The sequence below is a fragment of the Rhipicephalus sanguineus genome, chromosome 10 (assembly GCF_013339695.2).
Source record: "Rhipicephalus sanguineus isolate Rsan-2018 chromosome 10, BIME_Rsan_1.4, whole genome shotgun sequence".
Classification (NCBI taxonomy): Eukaryota; Metazoa; Arthropoda; class Arachnida; order Ixodida; family Ixodidae; genus Rhipicephalus; species Rhipicephalus sanguineus.
In genome coordinates, this window is record NC_051185.1 from 137,302,076 (window position 1) to 137,321,483 (window position 19,408).

Below are 19,408 nucleotides of genomic sequence, written 5' to 3' on the forward strand. Positions count from 1 at the left end.
CCAAGCGCGCGCGGCGCAGGAGGATCCCGGTACGGTGCGCGCCAAGGACGCCGCTGCTAAACGGGCTCAACGAGAAGCGGATCCCGAGACCATGATTGCTTCAGGAGCTTTGCCCAAGCTCTTCATCATTCACCCGTGGATATGCTGTAATTTTTTGTTTGTATTAGCGTGATGACGTGAGTGAGCTCGACGCTTTAACGACGCTTCGGCTAAGATGGCAACCTCGCGGTGTGCTAAGGCATTGACAAAATTAAACTTCTATTGAAAACGCGCCGAATAGGAGGGACGTGTAACGCGTTGCAGGTGTTATTTGCGGAGGCCACAGTAATGACGAATTACTTTACCGCTCCCAGAGGGCAACATCACCCCGCCAAACGGGAGAGTGGTAGATATAAAAGACGCGTTTGTAAGGCCTCTACAGTATGTGACCGTGGCGCAGTGGATAGCGTGCCCGGCATCTGTTGTCGCGGACCGAGCGATCGTGGCTTCGATGCCCGTTGACGGTACTTTTAGCTGCTTAACGAAAGACGCCAGATGTTTTCTAAAGCAATGGTTTTCTAAACAATGAAAATTCACAGCGTACATGTAAAATTAAAGTGAGCTGCAAGTCGTCATAACTCATCGAACCTTTAGTATAAACGCGCCCGATCTCACGTCGGTGATGATGTACTGGGCAGAATTCACGGAAGATTCACGGTTTACCGATGAACCTCCGCAGCTTCGCCCACTCATCATCATTCACTCCGTGGATATGCTGTGATTTTTTTCTTTGCATAATCGTGTAAATTTTTTCGACGTCATTTTCCTGACGGAAATAATTCACTGAAGTCTTGGTGGACCCCGACATAAAACACTTTCGTGTTAATACCGTCAAGGAGGTCATTGATGTAAGTAAGGAATAACAGGGCCCAGCACAGACCCATGTTGTGGTACGCTGGACGTAACCGAAGAAAGCGTAGACGAATAATTGCTAGAAGTGACAGTTCAGTTTGAAACAAAAGCTTTATTCCAACTAAATACGTTAGCGTCAATGTTACGTTTACTTAGTTTGAAAAAGAAAAACAATCCTTGGGATACCTAGTCAAATGCCTTTGCGAAATCGAGAAAAATGCAGTTTAAAGCAATACGAAGATCGGGTAGCAGGTATAAGAGATCATTAGTAAACGTTAGTAGTTGGGTCTCACGTGAAAGCATTTTTCTAATTCCATGTTAGGAATCATTAAAGTAAGAATTGTCCTCCTACAATTCTACTAGGTGCGAATACATGATGTGCTTTATGATTTTTCATGGGATCGGGCGATAGTTATCAGCTGAATGAGCATTAACTCATTTGACGATAGGGACCACCTTCCCCACCTTTCAGTTCCTGGGTGATATAGAGCACTGTAATGATTGTTCAAAATGTTTTCAGAGAATCATTGCTTAGTGCACTGCAGTTATTTTTAAGATGTTTGAGTTCAGTAGGTCAGCACCAGCGGAAGAGGATTATCAGTGAACTTGGCAACGCCAACCTAATATCTAACAATGGGATCTATAGGGAAAGAGTTTCGGTCAAGTTGGTAAGGATAACAATGCAGGAGCAGTTCTACTGATGGTGGAAACAATTGCATCCTTTAACACTGCATCGCATCACTGGCTAAGCGGGTGCATGGTGTTATCGCTATAACTGTATGACTCGTGTGGTTGAACCACTGAGAATGTTCCAAAATTTTCGACGGCTAGCTTGTAGTACAGACGGCACGGCGTTCCTAAGAAACGAATCTTTTGCGCACTGAGTACCACAGGTATACTCTTGCTGGCCAGTGATCAGTATTTTTAGTTCGCTTAGAGCGACGGAACATTGTTTTCTTTTTATTCGGTAGACGCTTTAAGGAAGCGTTATTGAAGAATATTTGCACATAAGTTTTTTTAATTATGTATGTCAGAGACTCACAATACTTGCACTGAAATATTCATGTCTGATGTACGTACACCAACTTCATTGGTTAATAGAGCTAGGCATTTTTGTCCAATTTTGTGTCCGACGCTTTCAGGGACCTCATAGCTACGAAATTTATTTATTGAGGGGTTCCCGTAACTAGCAATAAATACGCGGCGTTAATTTTTGATGCCGCTTTTTAATACAGAACTCAAAAGTTGAACTGCTTTGTCGGACACCTATAGGGTCTAGGAAGTGGGAGAACCACAACTGATTCAATTTCTCGTTCATGCGAACGATACTGAACTATACATTTTGTGCCGATGCTTTGTAAGACACTAAGCTGCGTTTTTCCAGTTTGTCATTCATTTTGTATCTGCGACGCATAGTGCGTGTTCTATGGATCACTCGTAAGCGCATGGGACTCACCGTCAACAAGGGTACTGATGTCCTGCGGATGCGTCAGATAGCGAGGGTCGATGTCCGGTGCCTCGTACGGGTCCCGAGAGACTAGGCGCAGTTGACCCCGTGATCGTGGTCGCAGGAGCACAGGATACAGCGACATGGATTCACGGCCAAGGTAGGGAACGAACGTTGTCTCCCACGTCTGCGTTTAGGACATCCCAGTGAGCTCTTGCTGATGTTGCACAATAACCAGACAGTGATTATTCAGCTGGGGACACACGCTGTGTAATGCGTCCGTATTTTCTGTCCGATTTTCCCGTTCTTTACAGTAATTACATGTAGCTATTTCGCATTAAGTAGTATGCAGTATGACAAGCTTGTTCGATTGTTCCCCATGACAGCGTTCACACTCCACTCACAAGAGCTTTAAGATTGGTCGGACGGCAATAAACGACACAGGCACCTCTTCGAAGCTATTGGCTCGCCATAAACAGGGGTGTGCGAATATTAGAAGATTGCGAATAACGACACCAACACGTTCTGCTGGATTCGGTACTGGAATCTAGTATAGCATGTAAGAATGGCAGACTGGGCTTGTTGGTTTAACATATCTGAATTTCTGAATATTTTTCGAATTATCATAACTGACGGGAATGCACTAAAGGAATGAAAGGTTCCAAGAGTGAGTACTCAGTTTGGAAATGCAGTCTAAGCTGGTGCGGGACTAACGACGCTATATTGGCCACCGGGCGAAAGCGTCTTCGTTTAGAAATTCCGTGTTGCCGATGCGAAAATGTTATCAATCTCTTATCGTAATCACGAGGTTCGTGGCCGGGCTCTCAGCGATACATCAGAACCCCCCTGTCTGAAGATTTTGCTTTATACGTTTACGTGAATAAAAACAGACGTATGTGTCGCACTTATAAGAATTCTTCTTGCAGACTGTGCAACACTGATGCTTATCACAAATTTTACCAGCGCAAAAAGACGAAACACCTAAGGATCCAGGACACACACACACACACACACACACACACACACACACACACACACACACACACACACACACAAACGCGCGCGCGCGCACATGCACACAGCGCTGAACTCTCAAATGATTTACTACTTTGAGCTCAAGGCCTTTTTAAGAAAAAGATTCGTAGTGGTGCAGTACATGCATAGGTTGTCACACAACATGACAAAGATCACACAGCGTTGCGATATCAGGATGGCATTTTCAGCCCCTGAGGAGCTCTCCAGCTTTTGCAGAGCGGTGAACGCTCCTTGGGGACAGGGACATGTGCCAAAAACAGCCTCGCCGCCCTCTTGTGCCATGTGGGCATGTACTCCACGTCATGTACTCCACGCCACTCTCACGCGGCAAGTGTTATGTCGGACAAACGGGTCCGTCTTAGAGAGCACCAGCAGAACCTGCCAGCGGTCGCGTGCAGTCATCTAGCGATGCACTGCCGTGATTGTGGCTACTCCCCGTATTTTGAGGGATGCATGGCCATAGCGAGGCACGGCGAGAAATTTCTTCGAGAAATTTTAGAAGCCGCCGAAATTCAGAGGATTGGTGAAATATGTGTCTCTCACTGTCCCCCTCCAAAAAGGAAGTGCACTACTTACAGCGCATGTCCCGTGTAACTGCCATGGCTTGTTTGGTTTTATCGTGTTTGGCAGTCGGTTTTAGGTGTAATTATATATATATATATATTTTACTTTCGTTTTGCGTATCGAGGGCATGCTTGATGTTTCAAGATTTTTTACTGCGCTGTCATCATTGCTTGAATGGCCTTTTCGGCAACATGTTGTCACGAGGCTTTTTCATTGCTTTATTTCGTCTTGTAATCTTTTCCGTTGCTTTGATGAGCGCCATAAAAAGGCCTTGCATTCAAAGTAATAAATCTGTTGTGAGTTCAGTGCTGCCTGTGTATGTCTCGATCCCTAAGTGGTCTTTTTGCGCCAGTAAATTTTGTCATAAACAAGAACCAACTCGCCCAAGCAGCAGTTTTTACTGATGTTTACATGCTTTCGTGGCAAAGGCTCATGCTGTGATAACTGGTTCATCTCTTTCATTACATATTTGGGGTGTTATGTGGCGCCATATATGTGGATTGGTTAATTTGCATGTTTGCCCTTTATTTATAAGCCGGTAACACAGTACCACCATGAATACTGCGGTGACGGCTCTATTCCTACCGGCAGTAACATAATTTCTCAAAAGCTCTAGTCGCTGCTGTTTATGAGGTTGCCTCAGTTTACATGAGTGCGGCATTTCTAGTAGGTTAAAAGTAGGCGTCATCTTCCTTTGATGTTTGTAGGCACTTGATTCACATATCATTTATAGAATCCTGGGGCTCCTTTCAAAATAGTTTCCTTACTATTCAAAAAGTATTCGATTCCTATTCAACCAATAGATAATCTAATAGATTATTCTTCGATAAGATGCACCATTCGCACTCCCATGAAGCTTTTCGTTTACAGCGGAGCTCACATACACCAATTTCACAAGGAGGCTGCCATTTTTAAAGCTCCCCACCACCGCAGCGCCGTCTAGCGTCTGCCATGTTTTGCCGCCCTTCCGGTGTGTGGGGTTCCGCGGCGGTGTATGCAACGTATTGGCCTCGAGGAGTTACGGAGTCGCCCTCCGCCGGACGCGCCTCGATTGCGTGCTAGGCACGATACCGCCGGCGTGCTCCCCATAGGTTTTGCTGTCGGTGCTCTACAAAAACACCTCGCGGAAGCCCTCCAGGGCATTTCTGTAAGTACTTTCGAAATGAACTGTGTTCTTTACTGTCAAAATAATCATTTTCGACGAACTGAAAGCACAAGATAGTCTACAGTCGCTGTCTCTTTGCAGAAAACCGAGGACCCGCGTCACTCTGACTCTGTCACCGCGTTGGAGACCCCTGAACCGGCTTCTTGCGTGAAAGGTAGTCACTCGCCGAGTGCAAACTGTGAAATATCTCGTTAGAGTAGACAGCTGTATAACCAAACGGAGCATAACAGAAAGAAGCCTCAAGCCAGCGATCGCACGGGTTCGCGACGACTGACGGTGCCTCAGCATGTGAACGTCTGCATTTATGTTCGTACTGGTGGTTTCGCTTTTGCTACGAGCGCGTTTTGGCACCGCGCTGTGAACTTTAGGCCGCAAAATATGAGAATTTGTGAGTAAACAAACAACTACTGTTGCGCGGACGCTATCAGAGCAGTTCAAAAACAATTTTCTTACAACTGCGGCTTCGGTGCGCATAGCAACTTCGTGATCTGCCGTCCCGACGATTCAGTGTTTTTTTTTTCTTTTTCAGTCTAAATTCGGGTACGTTTCAATGTCATTTGACAAGTTGTCTCGCACTGCGTATTGATCGGTCTTCTCAGCGGGCAAATGCCGCTGCTTCTGTTTCTTTATTCAGCGCATTCGTTTCGTTTGATGCTCACACAAAACGTGAGCAAATGCGACGCCTTTTTTTAATGCTCCTTAATTATCGTTCCGTTTGCATTCCAGTGAACTTGCCGCTCTCTGTCATCAACAAATTCATAGACCAAAGCTTCACCACTTCGAGATTGCAGGTGGAAGAAGAACCAGTCTACGAGACCGAGCATGTAGTAGCATGCGACGCCTAGGAAAAGAAAGAAAATACAGTAACGTTTGCCGGACTTGTTCTGCAAACGTCGACTGTGAACTAGGACCCACAAGAACTTGAAATAGCGGTGAATAAAATAGAAGGTATTGCAGCAGCCAGCAGCCGCAAAACAGGATAGTAATTATTTGGCGTGTACCCGAGCAATTTTGGCAGCAGTGTCGTGTCTAACGTCAACAGGGTGGCATCTTTCCCACGTAAATAAATGAGGCTCCAAGAAAATACATGGGGTTGGCCGGTGGGCCGATAATTGGTGGGCCGATCAAGGAGGCAATGCAAAATTTATGTAGCTTATGAAGCAATGCATGCCTCATCAAATGGGAAGGTTGCCCGTCGGCGTCCCGCGTCGGCGGCGTCAACACGAGTGATGCAAAAAATAATCGTCACGTGATGGTGTCGCCATATGACGTCATCATGACGTCACAGATCGCCAATATATATGTAGCGTCATTATGACGTCACATGATGTGACGTCACATGATCACGTATTCACACGTCATGGTCGCTTTGTGATCGGTCACGGAGGCCATGCAAAACCGCGTTAGGTGCAGAACGCTTTTGGAGGGGGGCGCGGGAGAATCAGTACATCGACTGACAAGAAGAAGATGGCTTTCGCCTTCTAGTCATCTTTAACGAATGCATAAGGGGCCCTGTGCGTTTTTTAATTTAACGTATCTAAACAATGGCTTGCGCATCTGCAGCCGATTTTGTGGACGCTGAGCACGGGGCCGACGATCAAGAGGTCGCATTGGAGGGTTCTGAGATGGCATCGCACGTGGTAAAAGCTAGCGCTTTTACCATCCTGTGGCAGATAAGCATCATTTGCCGGCGGGAAGCGCGCGCGAGCCATCGTCTCAGTGCGCGCTGTCTGCTACTCACCGAACATCGCAGGCCCGACGCAGTAACAAAAGTCTTCGTCGCGGAAGTGCTTGTTGCACACAAGACTCGTAGCGGATGGCTACTTGCCGGTTCTTAGCTTTACAACCCATTCTTCACGCTGTTTCTTGTCCCGCGGTTACCGGTGCAGGCTGACACTGGGCTCCGTTGCGTAAACGCGGCACTGCGGCACCGAGCGGTAGAGCCCCATGTTCGTCGCCTTCGGAGGCAGCCACCCTATTACAATGGTTTCAGTTGAGTAGAATATGAGAGAAAACTTCCGAATTTGAACAGACCGCAGCGCATGTGGGACTTGAAACTCGTTTTCAAAGCACGCGGCAGTGCGCCACAAGCAGCCGACGCGGCCGCTGGGACCACGTGATCCTGCCAAACACGTCAAGCCGACGGTGGCGCCGGCGTTTCCAGTGGTGGGCCTCGAGGCCAATACCCTCAGTAGAGTGACCTAGAATAGGGGGAGTGTCCAAAGCGCCGCGCGAGTACATGGGAGGAGCGAGGGCCTTTTGCGGTGAACTTCCGCACCGCGCTGCCGTGCCGGACCCGTGGGCTTTCTCCGCGGCGGAAGCCGCGGCAGAGCGGCGAGCGCCTGCTACGCGCCTGATATTTTAGCCGCTATTAGCTAAAATTGCGGAAATTTGGGCAGTATTTAATACTGCGTCACTGCAACATAATACTGTAGCGACTCATCACACAGAGAACGCGTTTGTGCGTTGTGAAACGGGGATTTTGTATATATCCTTTCAGCTGGTTTGTCACCGCATTGTTTCACACTTCCGCGGCTGTTTGAGGAACGCATCCTGCGCGCACCTCATCGTGAGAGAAGGCGCTTAAATTACTTTCGTGTGGAATGACGAACGTAAACTCGCTGCAGGAGAGAATAAACTGGAGATTACCATGAGACCGTAGCAGATATGCACGTAGTAACTAGCTCATCCTAACGCCTTTGGACCCTTTGGAAGGCAGCGATGGCAGCTGTTTTCCGCGGGTCTGGGCGAACACCACCCTTGCTGATCACGTGACCCAAAAACAGCAGCTCCTCGTATGCAAAGCGGCACTTTTCAGGCTTCAAGGTGAGGCCAGAAGTCTTGATTGCTTGTAGTACAGTGTCCAGGCGCCGGAGGTGTTCGTCGAAGCTTGAGGCAAACACAATGACGTCGTCCAAGTACACAAGGCAAGTCTGCCACTTCAGTCCAGCCAGCACGGTGTCCATAACGCGCTGGAACGTCGCAGGTGCCGAGCAAAGACCAAAGGGCATAACCTTGAACTCGAAGAGGCCGTCTGGTGTTATAAAGGCAGTCTTCTCTCGGTCTCTCTCGTCGACTTCTATTTGCCAATAGCCGGTCTTGAGGTCCATCGACGAAAAGTACCTCGCGTTGTAGAGTCGATCCAGGGTGTCGTCTATCCGTGGGAGAGGGTAGACGTCCTTCTTCGTGATTTTGTTGAGGCGGCGATAATCGACGCAGAAGCGTAGGGTTCCGTCTTTCTTCTTCACTAACACCACGGGTGACGCCCATGGACTCTTCGACGGCTGGATGATGTCGTCGCGTAGCATTTCGTCGACTTGTTTCTTTATGGATTCGCGTTCTCGCGTTGAAACTCTGTACGGGCTCTGCCGGAGTGGCCTGGCATTTTCCTCTGTTATGATGCGATGTTTTGCGACTGGGGTCTGGCGGATTCTTGACGATGACGAAAAGCAGTCCCTGTATTTCAAGAGCAGGGTTTTGAGCTGTTCTTGTTTATGCTTCGGAAGGCTAGGATTAACGTCGAAAACTGGTTGAGAAGCTTGGTTCGTCGGTGTTGGCTCGGAAGAATCGGCGATGGCGAAAGCCATCGACGTAGCCGTGATTTCTTCGATGTAGGCGACTGTCGTGCCTTTGTTTACGTGCTTATACTCGTTGCTAAAATTTGTGAGCATCACTGTTGCTTTGCCTCCCCGCAACTCTGCTATTCCTCTTGCGACGCAAATCTCGCGGTTAATCAACTGGTGCTGGTCGCCTTCAATGACGCCTTCCAGGTCTGCTACTTTCTGAGAGCCGACGGAAATGATGACGCTGGAGCGAGGGGGAATGGTGACTTGGTCTTCCAGCACATTCAAGGCATGCTTCCCTGGCGGCGTGTACCGCGGTAATGCTTTTTCTGTCGATAGTGTTATCGACTTCGATCTGAGGTCGATGACTGCACCATGAAGGCCTAAGAAGTCCATACCAAGGATGACATCTCGGGAGCAATGCTGAAGGACTACAAAGCTTGCGGGATAAATCCGGTTGTTGATGGAGACCCTCGCTGTGCAGATTCCTGCCGGCGTTACTAGGTGACCTCCCGCTGTGCGGATTTCGGGGCCTTCCCAGGCGGTCTTGACTTTCTTCAGCTTCGTCGCGAACGGTCCACTGATGACGGAATAGTCGGCTCCAGTATCGACGAGAGCGGTGACGTTGTGGCCGTCGATGAGAACGTCGAGGTCACTCGTTCGTCGCCTACCGTTTCGATTTGGTCGCGGCGTCGGATCACGGCTACGTCGGTTTGTCCCGCTGCTTCGTCGTTGTGTCGTCAGGTCTTCTTCGGGCCGTGAAGTTTCGACGTCAGGGCTTCGTTCGGCTTGCGGCGTGTTCTTTAGATGTCGTTGCGGCGTTGTCGTCGGCGGCGGAGGATCTTCGGTATTTCGTCGTACAGCAACCGCACCTCCATCGGTTGCTGCCCTTAGTTTTCCGGATACGGGCTAGGTGACCGGCCCCGAGTTGGGCCAGTGTATGGTCGGCGTTGGGGAGAGACGTAGCGGCCTGGCGACGGCGAACGGGAAGGTTGTCGGGGCGTCCATTGCGTTCCCGCGAGGTAGTCGGCGATGTCACGTGGTCTTTCCCCTCGCTGTGGACGCGGCGCGTCGATGGCGAATCCACGCAGTCCCATCTGTCGGTACTGGCAGCGGCGGTAAGTGTGGCCAGCTTCTCCGCAATGGTAACAGAGTGGGCGGTGGTCGGGGGCGCGCCAAACGTCGGTCTTCCTCGGCGTGTATCGTTGGCCGGCTGGCGGGCGGTGTGACGTCGGTGGCGGCGGCGGTGGTGCCTGGCGGCGGAACTGTTGAGGCGGCGCGGCGTCTTGACTTGGGCGAGGAGGGGGAGCGTTGCGTCGGGCTGCAGCAGCATAGGTCACTGCTTGCAGCTGCGGCTGCGCTGACTCGGGGGTGCCCAGAGACTGCTGGATTTCCTCTCGGACGATGTCAGCGATCGACGCAACTTCAGGCTGTGGTGAGGGTAAGAGCTTGCGTAGTTCTTCCCGCACGATCGCTCGGATCGTTTCGCGCAGGTCGTCGGAGCCGACAGCATGAACAACTGGGTTGTCCTGAATCGATCGGCGATTATACTGCCGGTTGCGCATTTCCAACGTCTTCTCAATCGTCGTCGCCTCTGAGACGAACTCTTGGACTGTCGACGGTGGGTTCCGCATTAGCCCAGCGAAGAGCTCTTGCTTTACCCCTCGCATGAGCAAGCGGACTTTCTTGTCCTCGGGCATGGCTGGGTCGGCGTGTCGGAACAGTCTGCTCATCTCTTCCGCGTACAGCACCACGTTCTCGTTTGGAAGCTGCACACGGGTTTCCAGCAGAGCTTCGGCCCTCTCCTTGCGGACGACACTCGTGAATGTGGCAAGGAATCTTGTGCGAAAAATGTCCCACGTCGTGAGGCTTCGCTCTTGGTTCTCGAACCAAGTTCGGGCAGAGTCCTCCAAGGCGAAGTAGACGTGTCTTAACTTGTCTTCATCGGTCCATCCGTTAAAAATGGCGACGCGGTCGTACTTCTCCAGCCAACTTTCCGGGTCTTCAGCAGATGATCCGTGAAAGGTCGGTGGTTCCTTTGGGCGCTGTAGCAGCACGGGTGCAAGCGGCATGGTTGCTGTCATTGTCGCTGTTGTGTTGGTCATGGTCGGGGTCTTCCTGGTCTTGTCGGGTAAAGGCTGGTATTCTGGAGGTAGTCCTTGTGTCCTGCGGCTTGCTCGCTGTTCGGGGTAGGCGTCGATGTCTTCGTTGCGGTCCGGACTGGGTTCACGGCCTGACGGGGGTGACCGGAACATGAGCGAAGCAGCACCTCCACCAGATGTCACGTGGTCGTGACGTCGATGAAGACAGCAGTTGGCGTTTGCAGGATGAAACTGTTTATTTGGCCGAACTTGTGGCCGGAAAGTGAGAACTATAACTACAGCAATACACGCTGTACAAATATAGCGGCGAACAGGGCGTCGTCCGTCGATCAACTGACAAGCGGTCAATCGCGTCGGCTTTTATACAGGCGGTATCGAACTTTCCAGCAATATCGCTGGTGGCGGCGTTATCCCTAGACAAAGCTGGAACGTTCGCGTGCGGGGCGCAATCTTAACAGAACGATCTACTATAGACGTGAAGCTTCTCGAACAATGCTTCGCGGACAGCGTCGAGCGTTGATAACCGTCCCTGCCGGTCAAACCCGAATACATCAAAACAAGACAAGAAGTGGGCGTGGCAATATCCTTTCTTATTTCGAGCATTCAATTTGTTTTACAAGGCTGTCTCCCGCGCTTTGCTGTTTCAAGCCATTTCATGCGAAGCCGAATGTGTCAGTCGGCGTGGCCGCGATACCAAAAGTAAAAAATTACTTGCGTAACTCGCGTCTCGTTCACTTGGTATACACTCTAAGAAAAAAAAATGCTCCCACCTCCCCGAAGGTAACAACTTGATGTGGGCTAGTTGCTTCATAATTAGAACAAATAAAGTAACAGCGCGAATGAAACAAGGACGACAAATGTCCCGTGGTCCTCGTTCCTTTGTCGTCCTTGTTTCATTCGCGCTGTTACTTTATTTGTTCTCCCCGAAGGGAATCGTGAGGAAATGCGAATGCATTTCTTGCGCCGAGAGTACACGGCGTAGTAATTTTAATGGCGTAAATTAATGACGAGACGAGGATTTGTACCGTAACCATTTATTTACACATTCATCAGCACCTGTTTGTGTTGTCATTGTACCTGACGGCCATAATCTCAGCCTTGTGGTCGCCGTTGGCGTTTCACAGCGGCGTCTCGAGCACACATTTCCGGATGTTCTTGAAAGGCGCCCAGCCAGCGAACGGTCGAGAGTGAGGCGCGAGCGGACGGGAGAGTGGGGCGCTGGGAGGAGAGAGAGCGAACGGCGAGAGAAGGAGCGGCGAAGCACTGCACCTACCCTCTCCTACACTCTCTGGCAACACATGCTCCGGTTGCTAGGGGCGAGAATAAGCGCGCGCACCCGCAGCTGTTGCTATGGGAGAGGGAGTGAGAGCGGAGAGGTAACACCTGCCGGCGCGCGGATAACGCCGGATGCCTGAGATAGCTCGACTAAGAAATGCATTCGCATTTAAAAATCGATTATTCAGGGAGTATTTCTGCCACACAACAATAATCGTCATCCACCTCGCGTGCTTTCCTCGCGTTATCACCGCGGTCGCGGCATTTCTCGGTCACGAACGGCGCGCGCGTTATCAGCGGGACATAGCATTCTTGATAGGATAGTGACGAGAGCTGGGTTTTCAAGAAAGGAAACGCGAACAAGCTGGATGAAGATTATTGTTGTGTGGCAGAATTACTCCCCAAATACTCGATTATTTCTTAGAGTGTTCACGGAAATTGGCATGGAGGGGCAGGAATGTATGTATGCCTTACACGACCGATAGGTTATGGCATCACTAACTTGACATATGCTTGTCAATTGCGTAACGAATAAGAATAATGTGATGTGTGGCGCGCAAGCCCGCTTTCTTTAGCCAGAAATAATTCTGATGACATGTGGTCTGACGATTTGTTTCCGTCAGGTGATAAAAAACGTCGTGGTCACCAATATCGATGCTAACATGCAAGACTTACCCATAAATTTTGAAGAACTGACGGCATAGATAAAATGTATGCGAAAAAACTACATGAAAAAAAAGACACGGTTTCTTATGCAATTCGCCTGAGACGACTAGAAAGCGAAAGCCATCTTTTTCATTTTCTTCAGTCGATGCATTGATCCTCCTCCACCCCTCTCCGAAAGCTTTCTGCACATAACGTGGTTTCGGAGTTCCCACAGGATCGAAGGCATTGCAGGCTTTCTGCACCTCACCTGCTTTTCCATTGCCTCCGTGATCGGCCGCCAATGATTTTGTGCATCACTCGTGTTGGCGACGCTGGACGCCGACGGTCAATTTTCGTGTTTGATGAGTCGTCTAAGGCTTTAACCTTAAAAAAAAACACGACAAATCAAAGTAAATGAAACGATAACAGTGCAACATCGTGTATGCCTCACTTCATGTTACGAGCGATCACCCGAAAACAAACGTGATTATCAGCTCAGAGCAGCTGAATGCACGCATCTGCGGGACAGGAGAGGCTTGCTTTACCTGTCTGGTCATCCCTTATATTTATTCAACAAATGACCAGACCCGCTGTTTAAGTACGGAGCTTCAGCTAGACATGGGCGCCGGACCCGAAATCACCGGCGGCGGCGCGCCGGTGTTTCCACGTCCGGCGGCGGCGCGGCGCGTGGGGGAGGGGGGGGGGCAGGCAGCGAATGTGATAAGTACACGCCGTAGTGTTACATGAACGAGGGCTACCAGCTAACTCTTTTGGATCCGATCACACTTAACTATACAAAACGCTGGTGTATGGCAATACAGCCGCTCCCGGGAGAGAAGCGGTTTTCGGTCAGTTTGTCGTATCAGTGGTCCGAGCGCGAAGCATTGAGATCACAGGAGTAGAAGGTATACGAGCCGTTCGCTGGGGGATGTCTGCCGAAATAGCGCGCGTGCCAGCGCTTTCTACCGCGCCCTTACAGTCAAAGTTCACAGTTGCTGCTCGAGTTACGCAGTCCCTTCCCCAGACATCCCTTCCTGCTCCTTCGCCCAGCAAATGACGGGCGAGGCGTTTCCTTCTGCTTGAGGAGCAATCGACGGCAGGCCTCGCACACAGGGTTGATTTTATTCCGTGCAAAGGAGATGGCCAGCTTGTTTCATCTCTGCTTTAGCCATGTTCCTTGCCAACGCTCGCGAGCTTTTACTCGCGGGTAGAACATACGATGCGCGGAGCGATGTTATCGATTTATAGTTTATACGGTACATGACGGCGACGGTGAAAGCCTGTCCTGAGTGTCCATACAATTGATAACGCAATAAAAGATATACAAAAAACCGTCGAAGCGGGCTGGCCTTTTTTCTGGATAGCTGCATCGTCTTCGCTGTAAAGTGTTCGTCCGTTGGAAGAATCATATAATCAGGCGCTTTTTCCATTAGTTTCGTTCTCGCCTTCAATACCATTCTTACAGGGGACATCTCCCCGCCACGTATTTCTTCATAAAGCACGCGTACAACGTCAGCACTAAGCGCTGAACCTATCAGGATTTCGCGCTTGTCGGCTACAGTCTGTTGTCTCTGCATGCGCGGTCGCAAACGCACAAAATGGAGCGAAATCAGTTAATCGCACACGATAGTCGTGCGAGAGAAGGAAGAGCGGGTGAGCGGCTGCATAGCAAAGTAGTGTGAGAGGCAATTCACAACTGTTATTTCTCGTATATGGACCAGTCGAGAGTATGTACCCTGATGATGTCACGTGAATCACTGTTCTGGCATCGCGAAGTGCACCAAAAGACAAGAAAGGTGAAGAGAAAATAACGCGCTCGTTTCTTTTATTGCGATAGCAATTATATGGACAGTCTCGGCTGGAAAATGTCCGTCCCCGTCGCCGTCATTCACCGTATATGTATAAGTATGTATATATATAGAAAGGCCACAAAGAAAAATAAGAAATTCTTTCCGACGCGCGGAATCGAACGGGCGACCTCTCGCTTTGCAGCCCGCCGCGTTAGACGTTAGGCCACGATAGCACCGTCTCTCAGCCTGCTAACGGCGAGCTATTTATATACACCATGTAAATCAGCATGCTTTCTTAGGGGCCACATTGATGGCGCGATGTGCGCGCGTCTTGCGCGCTTTAAAGATCGTCTCCCCGCCCCTGCGAACGCCGTTGCTGTTCGCTCTACAGGGCGTCGTCGCTTTCGTTCGCTTATCTCAAGGAAAGAAGGGGCGGCCGGTGGGGTGCTTCGCTTCGCTCGCTCCAGCGGCCGCGTTTGCGAAAGGAGCGCGCTGTTCAGACAGAAATAAGTAACAACTGGGACAATTAGTTCGCGCTCGTCTTGTGTGTACCTGTTCGTTTGTTTCGTGCGTCCTGCTGTATGTTTGAGCAGTGCGCTTCAATTGTCGAGCTGTGACGCATTAGTCCGCGCTCGTCCTGTGTGCGTTCTTTTCGTGCGTCCTTTGGGCTCGAGCGACGCGCTGGCAATTTCGAGCTGCTTGCCGTTCTTCGCGTTACATTACAATTTATTGCTATCGCAATCATTGCTTCGCCGTTGCGGCGAAACTGTGACTTTTTGACACGAAAGTGTTTTATGCCGGGGTCCACCAAGTACATTCGTCACGGATATGACGTTAATAAAATGGACGCCAACGGGCGAGAAAGAAAAAAACGAAGAATAAGATCTCCCGCTGGGAATCGAACCCACAATCTCGCGGCCTCGACGGCAAGTGCCCGTCGCCCTATCGACTAAGCTAACTCGGCAGATGCTTAACACGGCGCGATTGCGCCTTATATCTTTCACACATTCTCTTTCGCACGGTGCTCTCTGTTGGCGGTGTGCGTAGGCGGCGCGGCGCGGGGCCGTGCCGCCGTCTGTGAGAGGTGAAAAGAAGTAATGCTTCACGATCGACACTTACTAGCGCTTACTGCGAGATTGCGTGCAATATCGGAGGTCATGGTTACAGCGTCTCGATACCAGCGAGGTGCACTGGCCGCGCTGGCGTCGCCGGGGCACCCTTGACGCAGTTACGTTGGTTACGTTCTTTCTTTGTCTTTCGCTTCGTGTTAGCGTGCGTCGGCTCATCGGAGTGGTGCAGCTTCCACATGCACCAACGGGATTTCTCCGCCGCCGACTGCTACGATTGCGAGAGCACCGACTAACAAAACTGCTGCAATACGCGTTGCAGAAAGGACGCGATTTCGACGGGCGAATGTCGTGCCTTGGTGGAGCGAGACTAACGCCTGCGAGACAGAGCACAGCGGGACGCACGCGTTTGCGGCTCAGGCCACGAACCTCTACCTCCCGTGTTGCTGAAGCGCAGTGTGTAGTAGTGTATGCATGGGCGCAGGCATCGGTCACCCATTGCTAGAAAGCGCACACCGTGCCGTTTCTCTCCTTAATTGACGACGCTTTGAAGAAGTGCATACCGAGTACCAATGTTGATTATGAGCTTGTTGATATCATCCTTACGCGGGATTCACGATTTGCTGTGTCCAAATATATGTTCACAACGTCAACTACCACAACGGTTTAATCATGATAATGGGCGTTAGTCGTCGCGATAGAGACATGCCGTCAACATGGGTGCATCCACGTCAAAACGGTGCTGTAGCTGCCAAACACGAATAGACATTGTACAAGCTCTCATCTATCACTGCACAATAAGCACTACTTCTGTGAAGACACGTTTCACTTTCGTGTTATACCGATTCCTATGACGGAGGGATCAGCCATGTTTTTTTGTGTGTTCAAGGCTGTTTAGGGGCCCTTTATAAAAACAGGGCGTGCAAACACGGACACAGGAGAGAAGTCAAGACACCTGAAACGCCGCTAACAACTGAAAAATCACACAGCGGCGGAAGCGAAAGTAAACACAGATATATTCATCTGCGCATTCCCACGCAAGAGGCCATACCTATCAATCAAGTGCGAGTAGTGGTCTACGTGTGAGATAGCTGTTCACTCTCTCGACTTTTCTCTTATGTCCGTGTTTCCACGTCATGTCTTCTTAACTTGAACACCTACCAACTAGCTCAGCTATAAGTGGCGTAGCCAGGGGGGGGGGGACACACTGGGCCCGTGCCCCTCCCCCCCTAATTATTTTTTGCCATGGCATACACAGCGGAAAATTATACTCGACCACATCTGCCTGCCCCGCCCTCACTTCAGATCATGGAGGTGCCCCCCCCCCCCCCACCGAAAAAAATTTCTGCCGCCCCTGTCAGCTATATTCTAAGTTTGCCATTCTATATACTTCTGTATTTATTTATCGATTTACTCGAGTAAGAATGAAATAAAAAAGTGTACTAACGCACCGAGATATATATGTCACTTATCTATTTTATTTATTTATGCACAGTGTGCTAGGTCCAAGACTCCAAGAATATGCTATCCAGGGAGTTGGGTCGTCGTCCTTTAAAGGGGTCGTGAACCACTTTTCCAAGTAATGATCTAATGACCTCCGTATCGGAGTTTACTGCCTCCCGAATCGATTGCCGCAAAAATTTCTCGAATCCGTCAAGAATGAGCGAAGTTACGGGGGTTTGGCGCACGCTCTCAGCGCTTTTTCTCTTTTCTCGTGCCGACGAGTGCACTGCAAGCTACACAGGGAGGGATGACACGGGGGAAAGAAGTTAGGTCAGCGCGCGTCAGGAAACGCGATCGCTCTCCCGCTGTGATTCGCGTGCGCGAGTGCGGCTACCATGAACTGAGGAGTGCGGCGCCGGCAAGTGGCGGCACCCCAAGGCAAGAAGCGCACCTGATCCGAACGCCGCTCTCGATTTATGTCGGCTATCGGCCAGTGCGGATGCTATGTATCTGGGCTACATCGAAGTTTCGCCCCTACCTCTACGGCCGGCCCTTCAAAGTTGTGAGCGACCACCACGCCTTGTGTTGGCTAGCTAACTTGAAGGACCCTTCAGGTCGCCTCGCACGGTGGAGCCTACGACTGCAAGAATTCGACATTACCGTCGTGTACAAGTCCGGACGAAAACACTCTGACGCCGACTGCGTGTCTCGTGCCCCCGTCGACGCGCCGCCGGAAGACGACGACGATGACTGCTTCCTCGGAACTATAAGTGCCGATGACTTCGCCGAAAGGCAACGAGCCGACGCGGAACTTGGGGACCTTATGGAGTACCTCGAGTGCAAGACCGCCGATGTTCCGAAGGTATTCAAGCGAGGACTGCCGTCGTTTTTTTTTGCGGAACGGCGTTCTCCCGAAGAAGAACTTCTCGCCACTTCCAGCCGACTACCTTCTTGTCGTGCCCTCATCATTGCGACCAGAAGTCCTCCAGGCCCTACACGACGACCCGACGGCTGGGCACCTCGGTGTTTCCCGCACGCTCGCCAGAATACAGGAAAAATACTACTGGCCACGCCTTGCTGCCGACGTCACCCACTACGTTAAGACTTGCCGAGATTGCCAGCGACGGAAGACACCGCCGACTAGGCCAGCGGGACTTCTGCAGCCAATCGAACCACCTCACCGGCCGTTCCAGCTAATCGGGATGGACCTACTGGGGCCGTTCCCGACGTCGACTTCCGGCAACAAGTGGATCGTCGTAGCAACTGGCTATCTCACCCGCTACGCCGAGACAAAGGCCATGCCCAAAGGCAGTGCGACCGAGGTAACCAAGTTATTCGTGGAGAACATCGTATTGCGTCATGGCGCCCCAGAGGTCCTCATCGCAGACAGAGGTACCGCCTTTACTGCGGACCTCACTCAGGCGATCTTCAAATACAGCGAGACGAGCCACCGTCGCACCACCGCCTACCACCCGCAGACCAATGGCCTCACCGAGCGTCTAAATAAGACCATCGCCGACATGCTGGCTATGTACGTCGACGTTGAGCACAAGACGTGGGACGCCGTCCTTCCGTACGTGACCTTCGCTTACAACCCGGCCGTCCAAGAAACGACGCAGATGACGCCGTACAAGTTGGTCTACGGAAGAAGCCCGGCGACGACGCTCGACGCCATGCTACCGAACGTCACCGATGAAGAAAATCTCGACGCCGCCGCTTACTTACAACGTGCCGAAGAAGCTCGACAGCTCGCCCGCCTGCGCATCAAGACCCAGCAGAACACCGACAGCCGTCGCTACAACCTTCGGCGACGCTTCGTGGAGTACCAGCCCGGCGACCGTGTCTGGGTCTGGACACCAATACGACGACGCGGACTGAGCGAGAAGTTTCTGCGACGATACTTCGGACCGTACAGGGTACTTCGACGTCTCGGCGCACTCGACTACGAGGTTGTCCCCGACGGCATCACGAACTCTCAGAGGCGCCGAGCTCGACCCGAGGTCGTGCATGTGGTGTGCCTTAAACCGTACTATGCACGTTAACGCACCAGAGGACTCTAATGTTTGCTTTCTTTATTAGTTTTCTTTAGTATTGCATGTATTCATGTTCTGTTTTTAAGCATCGCCCTATTGCAAAAACCAGCGCCGTTCCAGTGCCCCCAGCGTGATACCAGTACGTTTTTTTGGCACTGGATCGCACTGGCAACACTGGTATACGCTCGAATTCACTGGGACTCCGGAGAAAGCGCTGGGAAAGAGCTGGGTCGCACTGGTAGAGGCACTGGCTTTGCCGTTGTGACGCTGGCGCTCACTGGGAAGCGCTGGCGACGCGGGAATTTTCACTGGCGTGCGCTGGCACATACTGGAGCCTGCACTGTTTCTGCCAGTGTCGCGCGCTGCTTTCAGATCGTGCGCTGCGGAA

At 51.0% G+C, this 19,408-nt stretch overlaps 1 protein-coding gene across 1 annotated transcript in view; it reads right to left on the reverse strand.

Moving 5' to 3' along the window:
• LOC119372487 (glucose dehydrogenase [FAD, quinone]) overlaps window positions 1-19,408 on the reverse strand; it is a 551,903-nt gene that overhangs the window by 119,542 nt on the left and 412,953 nt on the right. Inside the window, exon 9 of the mRNA XM_037642957.2 lies at window positions 2,348-2,525. Within this exon, the coding sequence (XP_037498885.1) occupies window positions 2,348-2,525 (178 nt within the window). The remainder of the gene's footprint in view (window positions 1-2,347; window positions 2,526-19,408) is intronic.